At 34.3% G+C, this 25,391-nt stretch overlaps 1 protein-coding gene across 22 annotated transcripts in view; it reads right to left on the reverse strand.

Moving 5' to 3' along the window:
- Positions 1–25,391, reverse strand: part of SOX6 (SRY-box transcription factor 6) — a 765,792-nt gene that overhangs the window by 373,072 nt on the left and 367,329 nt on the right. For all 22 annotated transcript variants that reach the window (XM_070473416.1, XM_020904495.2, XM_020904527.2 and 19 more), the window contains one exon: positions 15,321–15,561. In XM_070473416.1, coding sequence (XP_070329517.1) covers positions 15,321–15,557 — 237 coding nt within the window. In that variant the 5' untranslated portion in view covers positions 15,558–15,561. The remainder of the gene's footprint in view (positions 1–15,320; positions 15,562–25,391) is intronic.

Below are 25,391 nucleotides of genomic sequence, written 5' to 3' on the forward strand. Positions count from 1 at the left end.
AAATGAAAATACTAAATGTGGTTCCAGTCATTGTTGTTGTTGTTAACTTGTATCCGATTCTTTGCAACCCCATGGATCGTACCCTGCCAGGCTCCTCTATCCATGGGGTTTTTCAGGCATGAATACTGGAATCGTTTGTCATTTCCTTCTCCAGGGTTCTTCCCAACAGATTATTACTGACAAATTTATCACTGACTCTAACATTTAAAAAAAGTATATTCTTTTTTTTATTAAAACTGATATTTGGTGTAATATACGAGATTTATATAGCATTCTCAAGTTTGTTATTCTATACTATTACTATAATATTAAATAACAATAATAAATTTATTCATGCATGTAGATTTGTTACCAGTATTTGCTGAAGTGTCATGATTCCTGAAATCATATAAGAAAAAGCTATTGTTTTTAAAATGCTATTTTGATTCAAAGAAAAAATTACCAAAAGTTGTATAAATAGTCTCATTCCATGATATTTAATAAATGCATTTAAATAATAAAGAATATATATAGAAAAAAATTAAAGTCCTCAAATTTGTCAAGGGAAGCACAAAGAAAAGTTTAGCATCATCTATACACTATCAGAACATAGAATCAAAATCTCAAGATTCAAAAGTCCTTAAAAATCCAATTGCTCAATGACATCTAGTATTGATTCCCTTGTGCAAGACATGATAGTATAATAGTGAACAAAGCACAGGCTCCTTGAGCCAGATTTTCTGGTTAAATCCCAGTTTTCCATCCACCTCTCATATAGCCCCAGAGTTCATTAACTTCTCTGTGCCTTACTTCCTCATGTATAAGATGACTTTGAAAATAATAGCAGCACAGAACCTATCTCGGAAGGCTGTTATGAAAATTAAATAAATTAATAAAAATAAAATACTTAGACTCACAAGTGTTCATCAGATGATGATGATAGTGGTGGAGGTGGTGGAAGTGGTGGTATTAGTGATGGTGGCTGCCATAATACCCATGAGAAGCAACTTTTTGTTCTCTCCTTGAACTAAGATTTAGCACCTCCAATGTAGTCCATTCCATGTTTGGAGGGTTCTCCAATATTCTGATTTACAGGAATATGAATCCTATTCTTTCAGCCTATAGTACTCCTTTCATTCTATGGAAATATTCAAAAGTGCTAAAACAACTATTATAGCACCCTTTTTCTAGGTAAAATATCTGTTTTTCTAGGTAAAATATGTTTCCTTAATTTCTTTCTCATAAGAAAAACACAGTTCAGCTATCCTGTTTATTTTCCCCTGAGTATGTTCCACTTTGTTTCTCCCTCTTTTTTAAAGAGTAGTGCCCTGAACTGAATATACTCAGTATTGTGTAAACAACAAAGAACTAAGGCACACTATCACAGCCTTAGAGATATCAAACTTTAAAGATCTAATGCTATAGGACAGACAGCCTCAGAGATGAGAATACTTTTAACTTTTTGGTAATAGAACAGTAAGAAGAGCTTTAAGGCAGACAGGCCTAATAAGTGAATTCCCCAGCAGATGAAGCAATATTCTAACAAAGTTCAGCTGATTCATGTGCCTAGCAAATCCAGCCAGTTATTTTCACCTGTAAATTCATTACTATTTGAACTACCATATGATATTCAACCTAAACAACACTACCAGTTTATACTGAATTTGCTAAAACAATTTTAACCTTGAAAACAAGAAAGTAAGAAGTAGCAAGAGGCTTGGTGATTATAGTTCAAATTTTTCATTTTTAATCACTTGGGCATTTTAAATATTATTAGGAAAAAACAGTTAAACACTCAAAAAACTAGAAAGACTAAGATAATGAATATTACTATAATGAGCAGCTGGATTGATTGACAATTATCAATATTTTGTCATATTGTTCTATATATATGTATTTATCTAATTATATTGCTGGAATATTTTAGAATATATTATTGACATCACTGCCATCTTACCCCTAAATACCTTAGCAAGTATCTGCAGAAAATAAGGATGTTCTCCCACATAACTACAATATGAGTATCATACCCAAGAAAATTAATATTACTTCATTTAAGATATCTAATATACAACTCATATTAAACTTTCCACAACTGTCCTTAAATATTTTTGTCAAAACTAATTCCATCCAAGTTTATGGTTTATATTTGACTATACTCTTAAGTTTCTTTTACTCTAGAACAAAATCCCCCTTTCTTTTCATTTAATGACTAGTTATGTTAGATTTACTTATATTATATTTATATTATATTAGATATAATAATAATTTATATATTATAAATTATATAATATAATTTATATTAGATTAGATTATATGAACTTTTTTTGTTTGTTTTATAAAATAAAAGGTAATTTTTTTTTCGGTTGTGATTCCTCTTTACTTCTCATTTTATTTTTTCTTCCCCAATTATTTTTATTAGTTGGAGGCTAATTACTTTACAATATTGTAGTGGTTTTTGCCATACATTGACATGAATCAGCCATGGATTTACATGTGTTCCCCATCCTGATCCCCCCTCCCACCTCCCTCCCCACTCCATCCCTCTGGGTCATCCCAGTGCACCAGCCCTGAGCACTTGACTCATGCATCCAACCTGGAGTGGCGATCTGTTTCACACTTGGTAATATACATGTTTTGATGCTGTTCTCTGAGATCATCCCACCCTCGCCTTCTCGCATAGAGTCCAAAAGTCTGTTCTATATATCTGTGTCTCTTTTTCTGTCTTGCATATAGGGTTATTGTTACCATCTTTCTAAATTCCATATATATGTGTTAGTATACTGTATTGGTGTTTATCTTTCTGGCTTACTTCACTCTGTATAATGGGCTCCAGTTTTATCCATCTCATTAGAACTGATTCAAATGTATTCTTTTTAATGGCTGAGTAAAATTCCATTGTGTATATGTACCACAGCTTTCTTATCCATTCGTCTGCTGATGGGCATCTAGGTTGCTTCCATGTCCTGGCTATTATAAACAGTGCTGCGATGAACATTGGGGTACATGTGTCTCTTTCAATTCTGGTTTCCTTGGTGTGTATGCTATATAAACATTTTTTTAATGTTTCAGGTGTATAGCATTATAATTCAACATTTGTTTATACCACAGAGTGAAAATCACAAGTCTAATTACCATCCATCACCATACAGTTAACTTGCTTCATCCATTTCACCCACCCCTCAACTTATTTCCCCTCTAATAACCATTGATCTGTTCTGTTTTTCTGTTTGTATATATATACAATGGAATATTACTCAGCCATAAAAAATGAAATAATGCCATTTGCAGCAACATGGATGGACCCAGAGATTGTCATACTGACTGAAGTAAGTTAGACAGAGGAGAATTACATGATATTGCTAATACATGGAATCTTTAAAAAGTTGTACAAATGAAACTTATGCACAAAATAGAAATAGAGGTACAGATGTAAAAATCAAAAAGAACAGAAGGGATAAGTTGGGAGATTGGGACTGACATAAACATACTACTATACAAAAACCACATAATTAATAAGGACCTGCTGCATAACACAGAGAAGTCCACTTAATACACTATATACCTCTACCTATATGGGAAAAAAGAGTGGCTATATGTGTATGTATAACTGATTCACTCAGCTGGACAACAGAAAGTAACACATTGTAAATCAACTATACTCTAACAAAAATTTTTAAAAAATAATTAGTGATGTTGAATATCTTTTCATGTCCCTGTTGACCAGCTGCATAATCTTCTTTGGAAAAATATTTATTCAAATCCTCTGCCTGTTTTTTGATCGGGATGTATGAGTTTTATATATATATATAAAATGTGTGTGTGTATATATATATATATATATCCAATACTTTGGATATTAACCCCTTGTCATTATCAGCTGTATGATTTGCAAATATCTTCTCCCATTCAGGAGGTTGCTTTGTTGCTTTTTCATTTTGATGGTGGTTTCCTTTACTGTCTAGAAGCTTTGTAGTTTAATGTAGTTCCATTTGTTTATTTGTGTTTTTGTTTCCCCTGCCTTTGAAGTCAGATCCACAAAAAAATCACTAAGACTGATGTCAGTGAGGTTATCACCTATGTTTTCTTCTAGAGACTTTATGATTTTAGGTTTTACAGTCAAGACTTTAATACTTTTTCAGTTAATTTTTGTGTTAGGGTAGGAGAGTGGCTTAGTTTCATTCTTTTGCATTTAGCTGTCCATCTTTTCCAACTCCATTTGTTGAAAAAACAAATCTTTATCCATTGTATGTTCTTCACTCCTATGTCATAAATGAATTGTCCTTATATGTGTGGATTTAGTTCTGAGTTCTCAATTCTGCTCCATTGATCTATCTTTTTTTGTGTCAGTACTATACTGTTTTGATTACTGTAGCTTTAAAGTATAATTTGAAATCAGGGCATGTGGTATCTCCAGCTTTGTTCTGTTTTCTCAAGATTGTTTGGTGAGGGTAGAGTCAAGTGGCAGAGTAGGAGGACATGGAGTTCGCACCTCCTCATAAGTAGGGCACTACTAGGCACTGGAGGGGGACCTCAGACACCTAAAAGGATGGGAGGAATTCCTATGTAACCAAGCCAGAGGTCAGGTCTGAGGTCCTGTGGTAGCAGCATAGAGTCCAAGCTGCTGAACTAACAGAGAACTTCAGGTACCAGGGAATATTAACCAGTGTGAGATTTCCTAGAGGTCCTCATCACAGCACCAAGACCCAGCTCCACCTAACTGTCTGTAAACTCTACTGCTGGACACCTCAGGCCAAGTAACCAGTAAGACAGAAGCACAGCTCCACCCATCATCAGACTAGCTATTTGGAATCTTTTGTGGTTCCATACAAATTTTAGAATTGTTGTCTCTAATTTTGTGAAACATGCTATTAGAATTTTGATAGGGATTGCGCTGAATCTGTAGATTGCTTTGGGTTTTAACAATAAAGGCATACTTTGGAGATAGCGTGAATTTAGTTCCAGATCACCATAGTAAAGTGAAAATCACAATAAAGCAAGTCATAAAAATTGTTCTTCAAAAGTTATTTACACTACAGTATAGTCTATTAAGTGTGCAATAGCATTATATCTAAATAAATGTACATACCTCAATCAAAAATATTTTATTGCTGAAAAATGCTAACCATCATCTGGCTTTCAGCAAGTCATAACCTTCTGGCTAGTGGAGAGTCTTGCCTCAGTGTTGATGGATGCGGAATGACCACGGTGGTAGTTGATAAATGTTGGGGTAGCTGTGGTGATTTCTTAAAATAAGGCAACAATGAAGTTTACCACATTAATTGACTCGTCCTTTCATGAACGATTTCTCTGTAGCACGCAATGCTCTTTGATAACATTTTACCCACAGCAGAACTTCTTTCAAAATTGGAGTCAATCCTTTTAAAGTCTGATGATACTTTATCAACTAAGTTTAGTAATATTCTAAAGCCTTGGTTTTCATTTTAACAATCTTCACAGTATCTTCACCAGGAGTAGAATCTATCTCAAGAAACCATATACTTTGCTCACCCATAAGTAGCAACTCCTCATTCATTAGTTTTATCATGCTCCTGCTGCTGCTGCTAAGTCACTTCAGTCATGTCTGACTCTGTGCGACCCCATAGATGGCAGCCCACCAGGCTCTGCTGTCCCTGGAATTCTCCAGGCAAGAACACTGGAGTGGGTTGCCATTGCCTTCTCCAAGTTTTATCATGAGATAGCAGCAATTCAGTCATATCTTTAGGCTCCACTTCTAATTCCAGTTCTATTGCTATTTCTAACACATCCACAGTTAACTTCTCCACTGAAGTCTTGAGCTCCCCAAAGTTACCCAGGAGGGTTCATAAATTTATTCCAAACTCCTATTAATGATATTTTGACCTCTTCCCATGAATCATGCATGTTCTTACTGGCATCTAGAATGGTAAATCATTTCCAGAAGGTTTTCAATTTACTTTGCCCAGATTCATAGAGGAATCACTGTCTGTAGCAGCCACAACCCTATGAAATGTATTTCCTAAATAATAACTTTAAAGCTGAAATTACTCCTTGATCCATGGACTGCAGAATGAATGTGTGTTAGCAGGCATGAAAACAACATTAATCTCATTGTACATCTTCATTAGGGTTCTAAAATGGCTAGATACATTGTCAATGAGCAGTAATATTTTGAAAGGAATCTGTTATTCTGAGCAGCAGGTCTCAACAATAGGCTTAAAATATTCAGTAATCCATTTTATAACAGGTATAGGGTCACCCAGGCTTTGTTGTTCCACTTACAGAGTACAGGCAGATAGATTTAGCATAATTCTTAAGGGCCCTATTATTTTCAGAATGGTAACTGAGCACTGGCTTCAACTTCAATTTGCTGGCTGCATCAGCCCTGTCTTTGAAGCTCTGAAGTCAGGCATTCATTGATTTCTCGTCTTTAGTTATGAAAGACCTAGACAGTGTCTTCTTCCAAAATAAGGCTATTTCATCTTCATTGAAAATCTGTTGTTTAGTGTAGTTACTTTTAATTATCATCTTAGCTAGATCTTCTGTATAACTTGCTGCAGCTTCTACACCAGCACTTGCTGCTTTACCTCGCACTTTTATATCATGAAGATGATTTCATCAACCACTACTATGATCAGTGAGCAGCCATCAGTATCCCTGCTCACAGTGGCAGAGAAGACGAGTGCTTAGAGAAAGGCACAAATAATCTTTTGAAATGTTGTTTACTCCAGCTTCTTGGAAACCTGTCTCTAATTCATGACAGAAACTGGGGCCATTATAAGAAAGGGGAATTCGACAATCATTCAAGAGTATTAGAGTAATTTCAGAAAAAATATAAAATAAAATATAAAGCTTTTAGGGAAAAAGTAAGGAAGTTGGGATCCACTAGGAGAATGAGTAATAATTAAGCCTCCAGAAACAATTATCAATAACTACCTATGTCTTAGTTACCTATTTAAAAATGATGAGGCGGGGGTCATACACAAAAAAAGAAATAGCCCAGAGTGTGCTCTTCATTCCTCACAAATCTCAACGTTAGACAGCCCAGTCAACACTGGTCAAATCCACTTGTTCCTTAAGAGAGATTACACTCTTATTAACACTGAAGTCCTTTCATGGCCTACTTTGCCTAAGGAACAGAAACTAGAGAGCAGATTGCTCTTTACGTCATTACACGCTGAGCCCTCCCAGCCACTCTGTGAACTCAACAATCTCTTCTTCTCTTCCCTAGGATCTTGCCCAAATAAAATTCCCAATTTTGAGAATTACCACAAAAACTTTAATTTCCTTCTAATACGTTAAGGAAATATATATAATGGCATAACAAGACTCTGTAATCTAGAAATTTTTTTATCTCTAGCTCTCTGATGAAAGTTTTAACAGATAAAGCAAGTAAAGAAATAAAAAATGATTTTTCAGTGCCTACATTGCTTATAAAAACATCTATCTATCTGTATTTACATTTCTAGAAAAAGGAAAACTATGCACAAAACTATTGCTAATTTACTACAAAGCAGCAAGTAAAAGTCTAATCTGGTGGCAAATATCCCCACCGTCTGGAGGTTGTGATTGCTCTACCTAAAAACAACACACAACCTTGAATTGATGGCTCAGTTATGATCATAAAGCCTATCCTTTCTCTCTGAGTAAGAGAGGGGTGTAAATTTTTATTGTTCTCTGTTAATTTCCCCAAATCCAAAAACTCAGATTCAGATTCATTCCTTACCCCGCAGTGTCATTCCTCATGGATCCAAGAAAGTAGCTGAAAGGAGATCTAAACTCCAATTTTACTATCAATTTCAGGAAGCAAAATCTATAATCATCTTTAATCAACTTCACATATAAAACATATCAGTGTAACAACAAAAAGCAAGAAAGGTGTTTTGGTAGGAGCACACCAGGTACAAAAAAATTAGTACAACTGAAGCCCAGATATTAACTCTGAATTTAAGAGCAAAAGTTTTCTCAATCTGTTCATGAATAACTTCAGTTTAATTCTGGCAGGAGGCCCACAGTTGGGCTTCCCTGGTGTCTCAGATGGTAAAGAATCCTCCTGCAATGCTGTAGACCCAGGTTCAATCCCTGAGTCAAAGAAGATCCCCTAGAGAAGGGAATGGCTATCTATTCCAGTATTCTTGCCTGGAGAGTTCCATGAACAGAGGAGAAACTACTAACCACTAGAATGAACCAAATAATTCCTAAATAACACTAATTAAAAAAAAAAGTCCTAATTCTTTGTGTTTCAAGGTAAACTAAACTCTTCTATTCTTCCCTGTAGAACTCCATGGACAGAGGCATCTACCTGGCAGGCTACACTCCTTGGGGTCGCAGAGAGTTGGACATGACTAAGCGACTAACGTGTGTACCACCATAAACTATCTATGCTTGACTGAGAGCACATTTGTTCCCAAAAGTTTGATGAACTTGAAACTATTGTATTCTAGGTATTCTCAGGACACTGGCAGTAAAAGATTACAAAAAACAAACAAAAAAAAAAACAAATTTTATTAAATTATAATCAAAGCAAAAGTTTACAAAATAATTTCTAATCGTTTTATTAAATAGGGTTTCCCATTTTCTAGGGCACTAGTGAATTATAAAGAAGATAGATGACATACATAAATATTCATTTCTAATTTTTACCTGATGGTACAATTTTTATTAGCAAAAATCTGTAATTCATACTTTGGATTTGAAGATGTGGTTTACACAGAGATATTACTATTGAACTTAATTTGCATCACCTAGAAAAATAATGCCTAGAGGTCATGGAACTATTGCAATGCCAAAATAATACTTAAAAGATTAATATTATAAAAAATAAATATGTCATCACATTGAAATCTATATTAACAAAAGAAATAATAGCTTGAAGTTGTTCGTCTTTTAAAAAGTTACATTTCTCTTGAAAAGCAAGGAAAATTTCTTACTGCAGAGGACAAACAGTGGGATAATTTACATATGAAGGTAATTAAGGCACATTCATTAGATGTGTTCCAAAAAGATTAGATACGTTCATGGAAGGAACAAAATAGGGTCTTTCCTGCTTAGTGTAGGTGGACTGACTCAATAATCAAAGAGAGCCCTTATAATCTCATCTCCAAATAAATAGTGGTACCAGAATTTGTCATGTTACGTTGACTTTATGGCAAGTAACCCTCTTCAAATTAAACTAAGAAGGTTGATCTGGAAGAGTGCAAACACAACCCCAGCTTTCTCCTCCCAAAACAAAATGCCATAATATTCACAACCATCTTATTCATGCTGATCTAGAAGGACTTTAAGATTCATATCTCATTCTAATCTTGAAAAAGTTCAAATTGGTCATGTAAATAGTTAACTACATGCTATATATACACATGTATATTTCTTTCCATGCCATTCTGCTTAGAAGTATTATAGAAATGTGCAGATTTCATTATTCAAGTTATGGTGTTTCATTACAGTGATGTATCCAAGTCGTCACTGGACAAGAAGGAATTCTGCACAAGGAAGTGTGCATTAATCAGAACCACCTATAGACTGAAATTTGTCTGCGAAGTTCTGCTTTAATCAGAAAATTACTGGTGTCCTAAGATCAGCTTCCAATGATTAATACTGACCAATTTTAACAAGAAGCTTACTTTTTAAATCTTCTACTATATTCGAATGTTATTTAAACCCATCAAGAAAATAAAACCTGAGGAGAATAGGCCTGTTCAATCAAGCTCTTCTGTTAGACTAGATTATAGGAGATTTTCTATTAGTAATCAATTAGATTTTAAATAATTATCCAAAAGTGACTTCTAAGTGTCTGGAAATGCTATAAGGCCTAAACTACACTCTGGTCATGAAGGAATATTTGCTAATGGATAATGGATAGGAAAAAATCAAACCAAAGGAGCAGCACTAACATCACTATGAGGTGTTACACCTACAGCATATTGGTGAAAGAAATGAAAACAAAATATTTATGACACATAAAGGGATGACACAAAAATAAAGCAAATTTGAGGAATACTGGCTGAATCCCAGAAAATATAAGCCTTATGAACATGAAAGAATGCTGCAAATTGTAAGTGAATGTTGATGATGGAGTTCATTAAGAGATTCATGTTACAGTCAGAGCTCTGCAAACCTCAGTCACTGGATCTTATACAGTCTTAAAGATTAACATAAAAATAAACATAGCATATCTCAACTCCTTGAAAACATTATATACACACAATTTTATTATACTGAAAAAAATATACAGGGGTCTGATTTTCCCTGAACTATCAAAATACAAAAGAAATCCAAAACACAGATGTAGCAAAGTACTGGGTTTTTATATTTTGGCAGGTGCTCAATATGCAGCCCACATAATCACACGGTAATGACTGGAGTGTGTTAATCAGCATGCATACCTGCTTCCTTCTTGCCCAAGGGGGGAAAAGCCAGCTATTCCAGAGCATGTCAATGTTTCTATTTTTGATAAAGATTTTGATAATAGCTAAGTAAGAAAACTTTTCCAAAAAGTATATTTAGAAAGATGTATTGATAATCATCTTGTTTAAATGAGTCACTTTAGGAAAGTTTTTTTTAATATACTTTAAAAATTTTATTTATTTTTTAAAAGAAGGATAATTTCTTTATGGTATTAAATATATATTTTTAATAGCAGGAATGAAACAGTGTATTTAAACAAGGTGTGCATATATAAAGGTGATCAATGTTAACACATTGATCTAGACAGCATTAGTTGTCTATTTCACTATTCACACCATGACATAAAATATAGCTTTATTTTTTGGTCCAAACTGTAAGTAAATTTCTGTCATTATGTTTCTGAGATGCATTTAAAGATGGACAATACAGTGTGCTAATACAGTTTCAGAGTTATAGAAAATGTTAAATCTTCCATAGGGCTTCCTCAAAAATGTTGTTTCACAACTCAGGGGCAAGGAGGAACATTTTCACGTATTAACAGAAGTCTAACTTTGAATTTTACTTAAAGTGAATGGATATCCAAAATCCCAAAATGAGAGTGCTAATAACTAAATTTCTCAAGTCTAAACCTTGCTAGTGTATGGATTTTTTTCCCCAGTGCTTCATAGACCCAATCAGGCACCAAATAGATGAATATAAACCTCACATATGGTTTGAACTAGGTGAACTAGTGGGTTTCACTACATTTTCTAAAGCATAGTCTCAATAAAAGTGAGGAAATAAATTTTGAGTGCTGCCTACTACCTTAAGTTACTAAATCTGACCAAAAGCATGAAAATTCAAGTTTTAAAACTCTTTTAAAAGGTAACAAAATTAGAAACCTTCTAAAAGTCTAAAAGTCTGTCACAATATAAAGCATGACTGGAAAGGATTAAATCCTCACTCAAAGTTCCTAGACTATGTTATCATGTAATGGCAACAGCTCCATTCTAGAAAAGGTACAAAATCCACACCAGAATTTTTATGACTCAAAATGAACTCAAAACCGGGATGGGGAATACATGTAAATCCATGGCTAATTCATTTCAATGTATGACAAAAACTACTGTAATGATGTAAAGTAATTAGCCTCCAACTAATAAAAATAAATGGAAAAAAAAAAGTATATAGAATACTTCAGAGTTGATTAGCAACTTCACTGAACTGAAAGCAAGAAAGACAGAGAGGAGAAATTGTTTGCAAGCAGGGAAGTATTATTCCCAACAGTTATTTATTAAATATCTCAATATGCCTATTATTTTCTTTAAATTGCAACTAAGGATTTATTGACATCTTTTATTTATAGTGGAAAATTACTTTTAAAACTTATCTAGGAAATAAAACTTTCAGGAATTTAAGTAGGTCTCAAAAATAAGGAATTCTGATATCTGGACTTGAGGGTCCAGTATGACTATTTCTACCTAATTAAACTAGTAATTAAAAGCCAAATGCATATAATCCCATTTGTCTTAAGCTATACAACATGAGAATGCATCCAAGGTACAGGTACACATGCATGCAGGAGGTCCCACTTACAATCCTGTCACTTTGGGGATCTTATAAGAGATAATGTTGGTATCTAGACCACATTCCCATAACCTACCCCAGAAGTTACCTGTAAACAGCTCCTTGTTAGGCAAAAAGTTTCTGTCCTCACAAGGAACACTCTTAGTGCAGGAGCATTGCCTAAACCTTCCCCACACCCTGGGTCTCACCAACTTTACTTTGTGTTATAAAATATTATTGACTAAATTTCTACCTAAGTGTATACTACATAAAATATTCTACTCACCCTCTGTGTGAATCTTGTCATCTTCAGACTCTATGGAACTCTTCAAAGAAGGACCTCCCTAACTGCCCCCTCTTTCACTCATCATCAAACTCTCACCTGCACTACTGCAACAGTTTTCTTAATAAGTGCCCTTGTTTCTGGTGTCATCTCTTGCAATCCATTCTGTACACAGCCGCTAATATGATCTTTTCAAAATATAATAAATCAAATCATGGTAGTGTCCTACTTAAAATCTTCCAGTGGCTTCCTCCTTCACGTAAAGTAAACCAAACACCTCACTGTAGCCTATGATACCCCATAGTACTGGTTGGTCATCTTCCTGCCTCCTAGATTTGATATCATACCATTCTCTCCCTCACCCATTCCAGTCCAGACACTCTGTTGTTTCCTGTTGCTCCATGCTGGTTTTACGAGGTTCAATTACAATGTATAACAAATACAATCCACTGAAGAGAATTACAAGTTTCACTTAACTTCATAACAACTACTCTGGATTTAATTTACTTGAATGTAGAATGAGGCAAAGTGTTTATTAAATTTTACTCTAACCACAGTTACCGTACCCCAGCACTCATATTCTCTCTATATAGGTTTGCAAGACCGTCCAGAAAACTAAAATCCTTCTATTGTTTTCCTTTGCTTGGTTGAGAAAACTTGGTCAGTGATATGATCCTTGGGGTATAAGTCATTACAGGTCTGATGTTACACTTGTTATACATTACTGAATCTATCAAATGAAAAGGGAGCACAAAAGGGAATTTCCAAATGCAGCTGCTATTTCCCAATTGTTAAATCCTTTTATTATACCATATAAGTACACAGCTGGGAAATACCATAGAGTGGGAGCTAAAACAAAATATTTTGGCTTCCAGACATTCAGAATACACAAAGGCTCCAGTGGAAAGTAATGATTGATATCAGAAGAGAATGAAAGTTTGAAAACATTTCCAGCAAATATGATTTCTTTTATGCTAATATAACATATTTGTATATTTAAACTAGTTTATGCTACCATAAATCCCACTTAACATAAATTTGGTAATCAAATTATTAGTATCTATTTTCTGACAAAATATTAGATCATAAAACTTTGAGACTAACTCACCAAAGCAATTTTGCACTTGCTAATATACAAAAATTTTACTAAGAAAAATGTAAAGAGTGCTCTAAAGAAGTAAAATCTGAACTGTATTATTTCTGCCTCAACCTGTACTTTCCAGTGTAATTATTTTGATTTGTCCATAAGTATATTTGGCATAAAAGCTAAAATATATCTTGAACCCATCCCTTCTCTTTATCTGATCTGCCTCCACACTAATACAAGCCACCATCATCTCTACCTGGATTTCTGAAATAGCTTTCCAGCAGATCTTCCTACTTTCACTCTGTCTCCCTCCCATCTATTCATAGTACAGTCAGAAATTCTCTTTTTGAAGTTCTTAAACACTTCAAGGGCTTCCTATTCTGCTTAGAATCAAATCTCACTTCCATAAAGTTATCTATTAATATAAGACCTTGTTGCATAACTGGTCCCAAACAATCTTTCCAACCATATCTTTTCTTTTCCCTATGCAAGGAAAACAAATCTTCCAGTGGGTCTAATTGTATAATGATGATCCCCTTTGAATCTAAAGTTGGTCTAGAACAGTTCAGTTCAGCTCAGTTCAGTCACTCAGTCGTGTCTGACTCTGCGACCCCATGAATCGCAGCACGCCAGGCCTCCCTGTCTATCACCAACTCCCGGAGTTTACTCAAACTCATGTTAGCCTAGTCCAATTCTCTATTTCTCACCTACTGCTTCAGAGTACTAATTGTGATTGAGAAATCATCTGAAAAAGAAAAATGTCTGCCTCCATAAATTATGAAATTAAGTCTTTGAACTAGTTTTGAGACAATAGAACAAGAATTTTTAAATATGTTATTAGAGGCATTTTTAAATATTACTTAATTTTTTATTACGGGATAAAACTTTTCTTTATTTCCCACTTAAAATATTTTTCACTAATTTAACCAAGAATCAAGACATGTAAAACAGGGTTTAAAATTCCTAACTAATAAAATATGTTAAGATTTCAGATGGGGAATACATGTAAATCCATGGCTAATTCATTTCAATGTATAACAAAAACTACTGTAATGATGTAAAGTAATTAGCCTCCAACTAATAAAAATAAATGAAAAAAAAAAAAGAAAGAAGATTTCAGTCAGTTATAAATGCTAAAAAAATTGAATACTTTTGCTTTAAACTAGATAAGTAATGTCACTTACTGTGGTGCCTGTTTTAACGGTTACAGGTAGAACTTAACACGAGAAAGTAGGCTAAAACATTGCATGTATTTGATGCTGTTTCTACCTTTAGGGCAAACTCCTGCAGTCTGACTGAATGATACTCAGGAACTTTGCATGTCCTTTTGAAATTAATATGTAGGCATCTAAGTGAGAAAAGCTTTATTATTAATCAAGAATGACAGTTAAAAATGATAAATACTTGCATTTCCTTACTGAAGCTGTATTCACCCTATGACCTCATTCACATAGATATGTTTGCTTATTATAATTTTTCCATATTAATACACAGCCACACTTTATTGGATCATACCTATTTTGTGTTATTATTAAGTTCACTATCTTAAACACAGAGAACAGAGAATAAGATAACCAAATATTCCTCAAAATTAAACTAAATCCCTTTTGGCAAGTCGACATAATAATGGACAAAAACTAAACCACAAATCATTTTTCAATTTTTCCCACTAACTAGTAGTATATTAATAATAGACATGGTGGCTGTTTTCATGTGCTGTGCTGTGCTTAGTCACTCAGTCATGTCCGACTCTTTGTGACCCCCTGGACTGTAGCCCACCAGGCTTCTCTTTCCATGGGGATTCTCCAGGCAAGAATACTGGAGTGGGTTGCCATGCCCTCCTCCAGGGGATCTTCCCAACCCAGGAATCAAAGCCAGGTCTCCCTCACTGCAGTGGATTCTTTACCATCTGAGCCACCAGGGCCTGAACACAAATAACTCTAATGCTACAGATTTTGAGCTTTCTCTAAAACACATATTTGTAATGAGCCCATAATAACAGACACATTTAGGGACAGTGGCCAGATTTTAAAAGCTCACCATTCTTTGCTGAGACGACAGAACACTGTCCCAGTCAGCATCCTGTTGAATGGTATTGACAAGTGTTGGTAGCTCCTCAGAGTGAGGTTTGTTGTGCATTATGGGGTGCAGAGGCAGATGGGAGGCCACATGTTGATCACTGCCCTCTTCCTTTTCCCTTGAGGTCAAATCTTGGGTCATTGCTTCCTCTCCATCAGCTGTACAGGCAAATGGAGAGGTGGCTTGCTTGGAAGACATTCTTCTACAAAACAAGGAACAGCATGGATTTTTAAAAGGACTGTCAATGACAAAAGAATAAACCATCACTTATATTTGACTAATTCAGAAAAAAGGGAAAGTTCTCTAACTTCAGAAATATTTATGATCTAATCTAAATCACTGAAAAAGAATGCTTAGCTTATCCGTTCCACTTTCCTCTTCGCTTTTAACTCAGCAAACTTCCCAGTAATTGCTGTACATTTTCTTCTTTACCAATCCACAAATGAAATTATTATGGAATAAGTTTTCATAATGTATACTATATGTATGTGTGCATTTTTCCTCTCAGTTCTCCCAACTAGATTATTAAGAGTAATTCAGTTGATGGCTAGCAAAAAAAAAAAAAAAAAAATGAATAGAAAAAATGAAAAAAAGAATGGAAAGATAAACAGCAGATGAACCAGTTGGCAGGATGAATTTACAAGCAGCCAAATTTCTCTTATGCTTTACATAGAAACAAAGGAAGTCTATATAAGAAAATATAATCAGGAGAGTAAGTAATCTATGATGGAAATCCTAAACAAACTTGGTCCAGACATCTTTAGTTTACACCTTATGTTAATGAGTACTAGGTCTAACACTGACTAGTGCCAATCTAATCTTTTTGTAAAGACCTTCAAGGTGTCTCAACTGCTATAACTAAACTTTTAAGTGACATATTGATTGAGTGGCTGATGGTGCTAGATTAGTCTTAAGGCAATTTTGTGACATCTTAATTGAGTACATGAAATAACTATGCCTCTGTTTTATATTAGAAAGTATATATAAGATTCAAAGCATTTACTATGAACATAGTAAAATGCCTGAGTGCTTGCATGCTAAGTCGTTTCAGTCATGTCTGACTCTTTACAACCCCACAGATTGTAGCCCACCAGGCTCCTCTGTCCATGGGATTCTCCACGCCAAGAATACTAGAGCGGATTGCCATGTCCTCCTCCAGGGGATCTTTTCTACTCAGGGACCAAACCCTTGTGTCAGGCATCTCCTGCATTGGCAGGTGGTGTTCTTTACCACTAGCACCATCTGAGAAGCCCAGTAAAGTGCCTACTACACATAATATTTTCAAAACTCCAAAAACCATTACTGAACATTCTCTATGTATCTACAAGTAAATATCAACTACAATCAGCACAAGGTCTTCTTTCTGTACTTTCATATACAATAACAAATCGTGATTATTAAACAGAATTTCAAATCTTTTAAAATATTTCTTTATCAAGATGATTTTCTCAGCTATTATGCCTAGAAATAAAGTCAGTAAAAGTTTATAACTTAAAAGAAGAGGCAACTGAATATTTTTCTAAAACTTTACGATGTTTTTGTTTTATAGCTTATTTAGCTCTAAAATTGCTGTGTAACGAAAGGAATAAAATCTCCACCTTAATTGCTCTTTAACATTAATTGATTTCATACCATTTTTTAAAAAATGCACAAATCAGTTAACATAGGAAACCACATGAGCATTTTTCAAATTAGCAAATCATTAACTTGCTAGTACTGTTTCTACAGACAAATAAATACTGATTAAAGGGTCTAGAAATCTGAGATTAACAGTTAAATTTACAAATCTGTCACATGCTTTCATGAATATTGCAGTGAAGGAAATATCAAGTGCAAAGAAAAATAATTAAGTTAATTCCAATTTAAACAGTAGTTTTTATGTAGCAGCCCATGTTTCACATAGGATTTAACAGCTAATGCTAAATTTCTCACAATTAATGAGGGGGCTCAGATTTAGTATCCTACAGTGAAAAAAATTAATATAAGATCAGCTAATCTAATTATGCACAGTTCTAAATAAAAGTATTACAGGCTTTTGAAGTGCTTTGAAACATATTAAAATGCTGATACCTACTTTATTAATCATTCTATAAATGGTAAAAAAATAATCTATTAGAATTGATACTAAAAAATAATATGGAGAAAAGAAAGTACAGAAGTATATCTATGTTTTCTTTGAGGAGAAAAAAATGAAATGTTCTAAAGAGTACTATATCAAAGAATTAGTTAAGACTATCCTTGACTAATTTCTTTCAATACTCACAAATGGAGAAATGTATATAAACTTACAGAAAATGATACTGCAGGATGTTTCTTAGTATACAGGAATCATCTAGAACTTATTTCACTAGCCTCATAATCACTATAGTAAAACCAGGAAAATTATAACTGTTCTGCAAGTTTATTAAGAGCTTGCCATTAACAAGAGTGTTTTCATAGTTCAGATAATAACAGTACCAATAATGTAATCATTCACATTAAAGACAAAAGAATGAATTTACTGCTGCTTTTTAAAACAGCTAAATACAATTGAAAGTCATAATCCAAAACTCAGAGTGACTTTAGTTCCCCAATAAACATCCTCTTATTACAAAGTGACTTGGCTCCTTCCAATAGCAATATCTGTGATTGTTGGTTTAGTATAAATTAATCACAACACAAAACCCAAAATGAAAAGTCTCTTAAGAATAATTTCAACTATAAACTGCACCAATGAACAATAGTGCACAATCCTAATTAAACACAACCATGCAGCTGTAAAAATAGACGAAATCTGTCCAAAGCCATGGGTTGAGTTTAAAGGCTGGTTTGTTAGAGTGTTTTCTTAAGGAAGGCTGGGCCCTCAGTCTTAATCAGCCAATAAATTATTTCCTGCAATTACATTAAATAGAAAATTATCTTCAAATGGGGAGTGTTAATTGAAAATCAAAATTCAGAGGGAAGTTTAGAAATTACACGCTGAATACAATTAGTGAGGAAAGGCTTCACCTCTACTTCATCAACAGTCTTCTGGTGATTCCTCCAGTGACCATTCAGGAAAGCTACCAATTTATAACATCACACAATCTGTGTTTTATTTTGCACCTACAAATACAAATGTGTATCAGGGTTGCAAATAAAATATAGGCTGCCAACAAAAAGCAATATTAAATCTGACTGTTCATCCTCAGTTCACAATCTCATTAAGGGACAAGGAGGAGAAATGGATAGACCATAATAGTTAACAACTGAGAAAGGTTTACTCAACTTCAAAATCCCTCCCTTTAGGAAAGAAATTAACATTTTTTGTTCCAAGAATACTTTTCCAAATCACATTTTATTTAATTTCTTGTGTTTCTGTAGTTCTTAATGTTGTTAGCAGAGAAAAAAGGTGATTCTTGTTCTTTTAGCTAGATATTGCCTCACTGTAGACATTTCCTTTTGATAAAATTGTTGGGCCTGTTTCAGGTTTGGCTTTTACTGATAGTTTTGTTAAAGCTTTTTGTTTTAGATGGTGATTTTGTTGCATTTTTAAAAGGAAAATGTGCACAAATTCTTTTTAATTAAGTTTATTAAATGTCTTAGATTTACTTAGATTAAATGTCTCAGATTCAATTTACTGATTACTTTTGCACAAGTATTTTGTTACAGAATTCTTCAATTTTCTGATTACATTCTCATTTATTTCAGTTCTTTACTTTAGCTTTCCCTTTCACTAGATCAACTAAACTGTATTTAGGAAGCTGCAGAGATACTTTGCTTTTGGTAATGCCTTCACGATAATCATTGCACCATGGCTACTCTTCTTTAGAAACTCATAGATCAAATATACACTTGCTTTAATGATCTAAAATATCACATGGGATGATGATTTTTATTTTGAATCCTCATATCAGCAATTTTCCATTACAAAAACTTCCACCCCCACAGTGTATTAGAATAGTGTCTTACTTTAGCTGCTGCCCATATACAACTAATGGACTTCCCTTGTGGCTCAGCTGGTAAAGAATCCGCCTGCAATGCGGGAGATGTGGGTTTGATCCCTGGGTCGGGAAGATCCCCTGGAGAAGGGAAAGGCTACCCACTCCAGTATTCTGGCCTGGAGAATGCTACAGACTGTATAGCCCACAGGGTCGCAAAGAGTCAGACATGACTGACTGACTTTCACTTTCACTTTCATATACAACTAATAAGCAAAAGAATTAAAATCTTTGTGAAAATGGTCAATTTCTATGTGACTTAACTTTGTTTTATTTTTGCACTATTATAACTTAAAAATCATTCAAATGAATTGTTTTTTTAATTTGTATTAAAAAAAAACTCCCTAGCTATATACCCCCTGAAAACAGGGGTTTATAATGGAAGTGCTGACACAACCCTAACTAAAGCAGCACAAATGTTGCCGCTATAATACACAAAATCAAGTTCTATTATTCTAAACTATCCTCGCTCATGGGATTTTTCTTTACTGTGCTCCCAGCCAAACTGCTGAAGCATGAAAAATTTAAATGCAATCAAATGCGCCCAATTCTACTTTACTAGAACAAGTGTCTACAGTGGTACAATCTTAAAAGGAGATGCAACAGATTTGTTTGGTGTTTTTTTTAACTGTTTATTTATAATACAGTGCATTGGAGATAAAATAAAAGAGGAAATTACACTCACATGGTACCAGTGTATTGACTACACAGAGTACATTATAATCAGAGAGAAAAACTACATTGTCAACTTATCACATTGGTTAAACAAGATGGTTTTCTGGGGCATAGCTATTATCAAGTAAAATCTCCAAAGAGAATTACATGTCTTTGGGACACATAAAACTAAATTCCCATCATGTGTTCCCCGAGTTTGAAATGTCTCTGCCCAGCAGATCAAGTGAATTCCCAGGATGCCAGCCACTGGGAAGAACTTCAGGGCTTAGGACTTTTGAAAATGAGATGGTAGGAGATAAAGTCCCCAGTAACTGATAAAGTTTTCTAGGAAGCCAGTAAGAGTACTTCTAGGAAGATTATTGTTTTATTTCAAAACTCCAGTATAAAATCTGAATGCTTAGACCATTATCAACCTATTCAGACAGTAAATTTATTTTATATTCTTTAACAAGAAATCAAGATTGGCTGGTCCAAGACTGGTGAGGACTGGATAACTACACATTAAGTAGTCTATCTCAGACAAACCTTACTTTCTAGAACTTTAAATCTTTCTTATTTGGTAGTACTATTTTTTAAAGTCATTTTTATGTCGAAAAGTTAGGAATTTTTAAAACAACTTTCTCATAAGGCACAGTCACTTGAAATTACTTTTTTCTCCCTTTTACCATTGCTTGGAAAAAATTCACTTCAATGCTATCATTTAGGACTGACATAATTAGCTAAAGAAGCCACTGAATTTATTAAAACAGTATTTTAACCTGGTTTTTTTTAATGTTTTCATTACTTCTAAGGTTATTATCAAATGGCATTCATTTCTTAGGTGTGCTACATTTACTCAAAAGAAGCCCTGTTTTTTAACATAAAGCAACATTTTAATAGTGGGTTTATTTAAAGAAAAAATTAAAACTTCAGGCCAACATTCACATTTACTTTTGCAACTCAGCCCCAGGCTACCAAGGTAGACTTATTTCAGTCAGATACTTCACTGTTAATTTAATGCTGCAATTGATTTGATACTGAGAAATAAACAACTAATTTTCCAAAAATACAACACAGTGCCTCTCATTTTAAGGAGCATGAGTAACAGATATGTTCAGCTGCCAAAATGCACAATACCCAGAAACCCCTACAAAAGATGCCAGTCCACCCAGCCTAGGGCAAAGAGTGATTTAAAAACCCTCTTCCTGAACCTCTGATTTCCACCTTTAGGTATTGGAACAGGCCGAGGGAGGGCCCCTTTTCAGACATTAAAATTAAGATAAACCTTTTAAAACTTTTCTCCACCCACCCGCAGCTCACTCCTGTCAAGCCTGGGGGCTGTTTTGGACTCTCCGTATTGTTTTATCCGGCCCTAGCACCTGTCCTTCACTCTACATCCAAACTGCCCTATGCTTCTGCCAGCTTCTTATCCCTCTCCCATCTCCTTAATAACAAATCAGAAAATTCCATGAGAAAGGTTACTGCTTTCAGAGCTACCCTGGAGAGTTATAAATCTATCTTTTAACGTTTGTAGTGGCTCTTTCAGAGTATATATGGTAACATATACAGATAATATCTGCTAAAAGAAAACTCACTAATTTGAGTTAATTGTCAAATCAATAGTGATGAGGCAAATGAAAAAGGCTTGGAGCCCTTGAAGTATGTCTAAGAAGGGGCTTAAATTAATGGAGTTTGACTTATCTAAGGCTTCTAATTTTTTACACCAAAGCTCCAAAATTGTTTTCAAAGGACTTCTGAGGTTCTTACAAAACAGGGACTACCTGGAACAGATTCTTCTCAAGTCATCAAAGTTTGTGTTTCTAGAGTTTATATTTAGCTGACAATATTGCTGTCACTTTATATAGCTTAAGACTGTTCTTTGGACTAGAGCTCATATGTCTTGGAATGCTTTGACTCATGAATTGTTTCTCCTGATAATGTTACATCACGTAACCACCTCTGTCTAATTGGTTAGTATCTGCTGGAAGAGGCAGGCAACCAGCCTAATGACTGGCCTGCCTGATGGATTGCCTATGGAAAACCTATAATTATTACATGTGTCTCTGAGTATCCAGTTTCTTCCTGGGATCAAAACAACTTGCCTTCATGTAACCTCTATACTTTTTGCTTGATAGAAATAATATTGAATTTTTCTCAAAGCTAATCTACCAATTACTTGTTGAGATCATTGCTTTGGAAAGCCAGGCCCAGAATGCATAAATAAAATCAGTCACCTAACAATAAGAGAAAAACCAAACAATGGCTACTATAAATATACTTACTTAGAGGATTTTAATCATACACAATGACTTTATCCCTCAAATGAAAGACTTCTATTTGGCTTGAGTGAAAGAAAGCTGTCTAAAATAATAGCAAAATGAACTTATTTATATACATTCACTTTGAATCTCCTCTTCACATGAAATGAGAACCATAATTTTTAAAGTAAATACCAAATATGTCTTTGTCAGCTTGAAACAAACCCACAAGTATAAAAGTCAAGTTATAGGATATCTTATCCAATTATCAATAAAATTATAAACCAGAACAATAACTTCTCAGGGAGAAAGGCTAGGTAGGAAGCTGTCACCTCTATTTTCACTTTTCAGTATTGCCAGAAAAAAGAGAAAAATGAACATTGTTACTATGTAGTTTCGAAAAGTTAAGGCTCACAAATGGTATCAGTGAGCAAAATTATGTAAGGAAGCTAATCTCTGAGGTTCTCCTTTAGCTAAATAAAGCAAGCCAGCAATTTCTTTCATGTAATGAAATAAGGTATAAACTTCAGGTTCCTATCAAATAAGAAGAGAAAGACTAGGAAGAGGAAGCGGGAGGGGAACAGGCGAGGGTGGGGAGGGAGAGGAGAAGGGGGAGGGACAAGGGGGAACGGGAGGAGAGAAACAACAGTGGCTTTGCAGTTCATTTTCAGTTTGTCTACTTAATGAAAACCTCATTGTACAACACTGAAAACCATTTCCAGCAGGCAAAGTATTTCTGATTCAGCAGAGGTTACACAAGCATCAAAGCAGTTAAATATAGGTGCCAAGCCACATTGCCAGGAGCTCTTAGTACTGTGAGTTAGTGTTACCTGACAGCTTAGTGAATATAAAATTACTTGTTTCTCCAATTGAAGACAATCAAATTGTCACCTTCCATTGTAATAATGCACAACTAGTGATCAGCAAAGTGCAAACATAATTACCATGAAGAAAACAAAAAATCAAATCTAAATCTCTCTACAGAGTAAACACATCTATCTGGCTTCCCCCAAAAAAGGAGTGCATTTTAATGCTGAATGCTGTGATGCAATCTCTTATTTAAGAACAAGATTTATTAGTCTTACAGTAAATTAAAATGGAAAACAATAAGAAAGATCAATTAATAAAAAGTGAATACAAATACTAACAAGAGCACTACGACTTTCCAGAGTATAAGGCCTTATACAGAGTACAAACTGTTATCACTGCCATCTCTGCTGACGAGGTTAAGTATATGTTAGCAGTAGAACCATTATAAAAACTATCCTTTCAGATATTTCTCTCTACCCTAGAAACCTTTCAGCAGGTTGAAAAAGACAGGTATTATTCAAACTTCAAAAGCTTTTGTCTTATTTTTACTAAAAATAAAAATGTTATGCCTTATTATTGTCTTCTAAAGTGATCTGTATTTCCGAGGTCAAAAATTCACCTCACAAAATTGATTAGTATCTATCTCTATCCAAGTTTACAAAAATAACCAAGCACTGGGTACACGTCCACAATTTTTATTTATGCTGAGACACTCAGCATCTGGAATTCTTACCCAAATTTGGTGGCCAGATTGGCCCACTATGAAAGTGATTTTGGTAACCCAGAGCTGGGTTAGTATTAAAGTCCTGAAAATTTGACATGTTTTTCCCACATGCTGAAAACTCCTAAGTAATCTACATAAATATAGATGTTGCTCCAGCCAAACTGATTTTTTAAAAGGTATTACTAAAGTGATTTTATATCTAACTCAAAGTTTAAAGCATTCAGATTTACATTATTCTTTCCAATATGGCAGAAACTATCTTTCCATTTCAAAACACTCCTAACGTAGGAGTTTTCTTCCTCATCAATAATGTCCTTCTTTGCATTAAAATATGTTCATCATTGCTAATTATTAGAAAAAAAATGTATATCAAAACTACAATGAGGTATCACCTCACACTGGTCAGAATGGTCATCATCAAAAAGTCTACAAATAATAAATCCTGGAGAAGATATGGAGAAAAGGTGGGAATGCAAATTGATGCAGCCACTATAGAGAACAGTATAGAGGTTCCTTAAAAAACTAAAACTAGAGCTACCATATGATCCAGAAATCCCATTCCTGAACCAGAAAAGACAAAAACTTTAATTCAAAAAGATACATGCACCTCAATGTTCATTGCAGCACTGTATATAGTAGTCAAGATATGAATGCAACCTAAATGTCCATCAACAGAGGAATGGCTAAGTAAGATGTGGTATATACATACAATGGAATATTACTTGGCCATAAAAAATGAAATAATGCCTTTTGCAGCAACATAAATGAGACCTAGAGACAATCATACTTAAGTGAAGTAAGTCAGCAGAGAAAGGCAAATATCATATGATATCACTTATATGTCAAATCTTAAAAAACAATACAAATGAATTTATTTACAAAACAGAAATAGATTCACAGACATAGAAAACAAACTTATAATTGCCAAAGGGGAAACAGGGAAGGGATAAATTACGAGTTTGGGATTAGCATACACATAGTACTATACATAAACTAGATAAACAACAAGGACCTACTGTATAGCACAGAGAATTATATTCAATATCTTGTAATAACCAATAAGGGAAAATAATCCAAAGAGAATACACACACACACACACATATATATGTGTGTGTGTGTGTATATATATATATATATATATATATATATGAATCACTTAGCAGTATACCTGAAACTAGCACAACATTGTAAATCAATTCTATACTTCAGTAGAAAAGAATGTCTTCCTTTTTATCAGAAAAGTATATTTTATATATAATGTCTGATATTTCCAGTCTTGCTTTTGCTGACTATATAGAGCTTCAGCCTTTCAGAAAACTAAGATCATGACATCTGGTCCCATCACTTCATGGCAAATAGATGGAGAAACAGTGGAAATGGTGACAGACTTTATTTTGAGGGTCTCCAATATCACTGCAGATCGTGATTGTAGCCATGAAGTTAAGACGCTTACTCCTTGAAAGAAAAGTTGTGGCCAACCTAGATAGCATGTTAAAAAGCAGAGAAGTTACTTTACCAACAAAGGTCTGTCTAGTTAAGGCTACGGTTTTTCCAGTGGTCATGTATGGATGTGAGAGTTGCACTATAAAGAAAGCTGAGCACCGAAGAATTGATGCTTTCGAACTG

The sequence above is a fragment of the Odocoileus virginianus genome, chromosome 10 (assembly GCF_023699985.2).
Source record: "Odocoileus virginianus isolate 20LAN1187 ecotype Illinois chromosome 10, Ovbor_1.2, whole genome shotgun sequence".
In the NCBI taxonomy this organism is placed as follows: domain Eukaryota; kingdom Metazoa; phylum Chordata; class Mammalia; order Artiodactyla; family Cervidae; genus Odocoileus; species Odocoileus virginianus.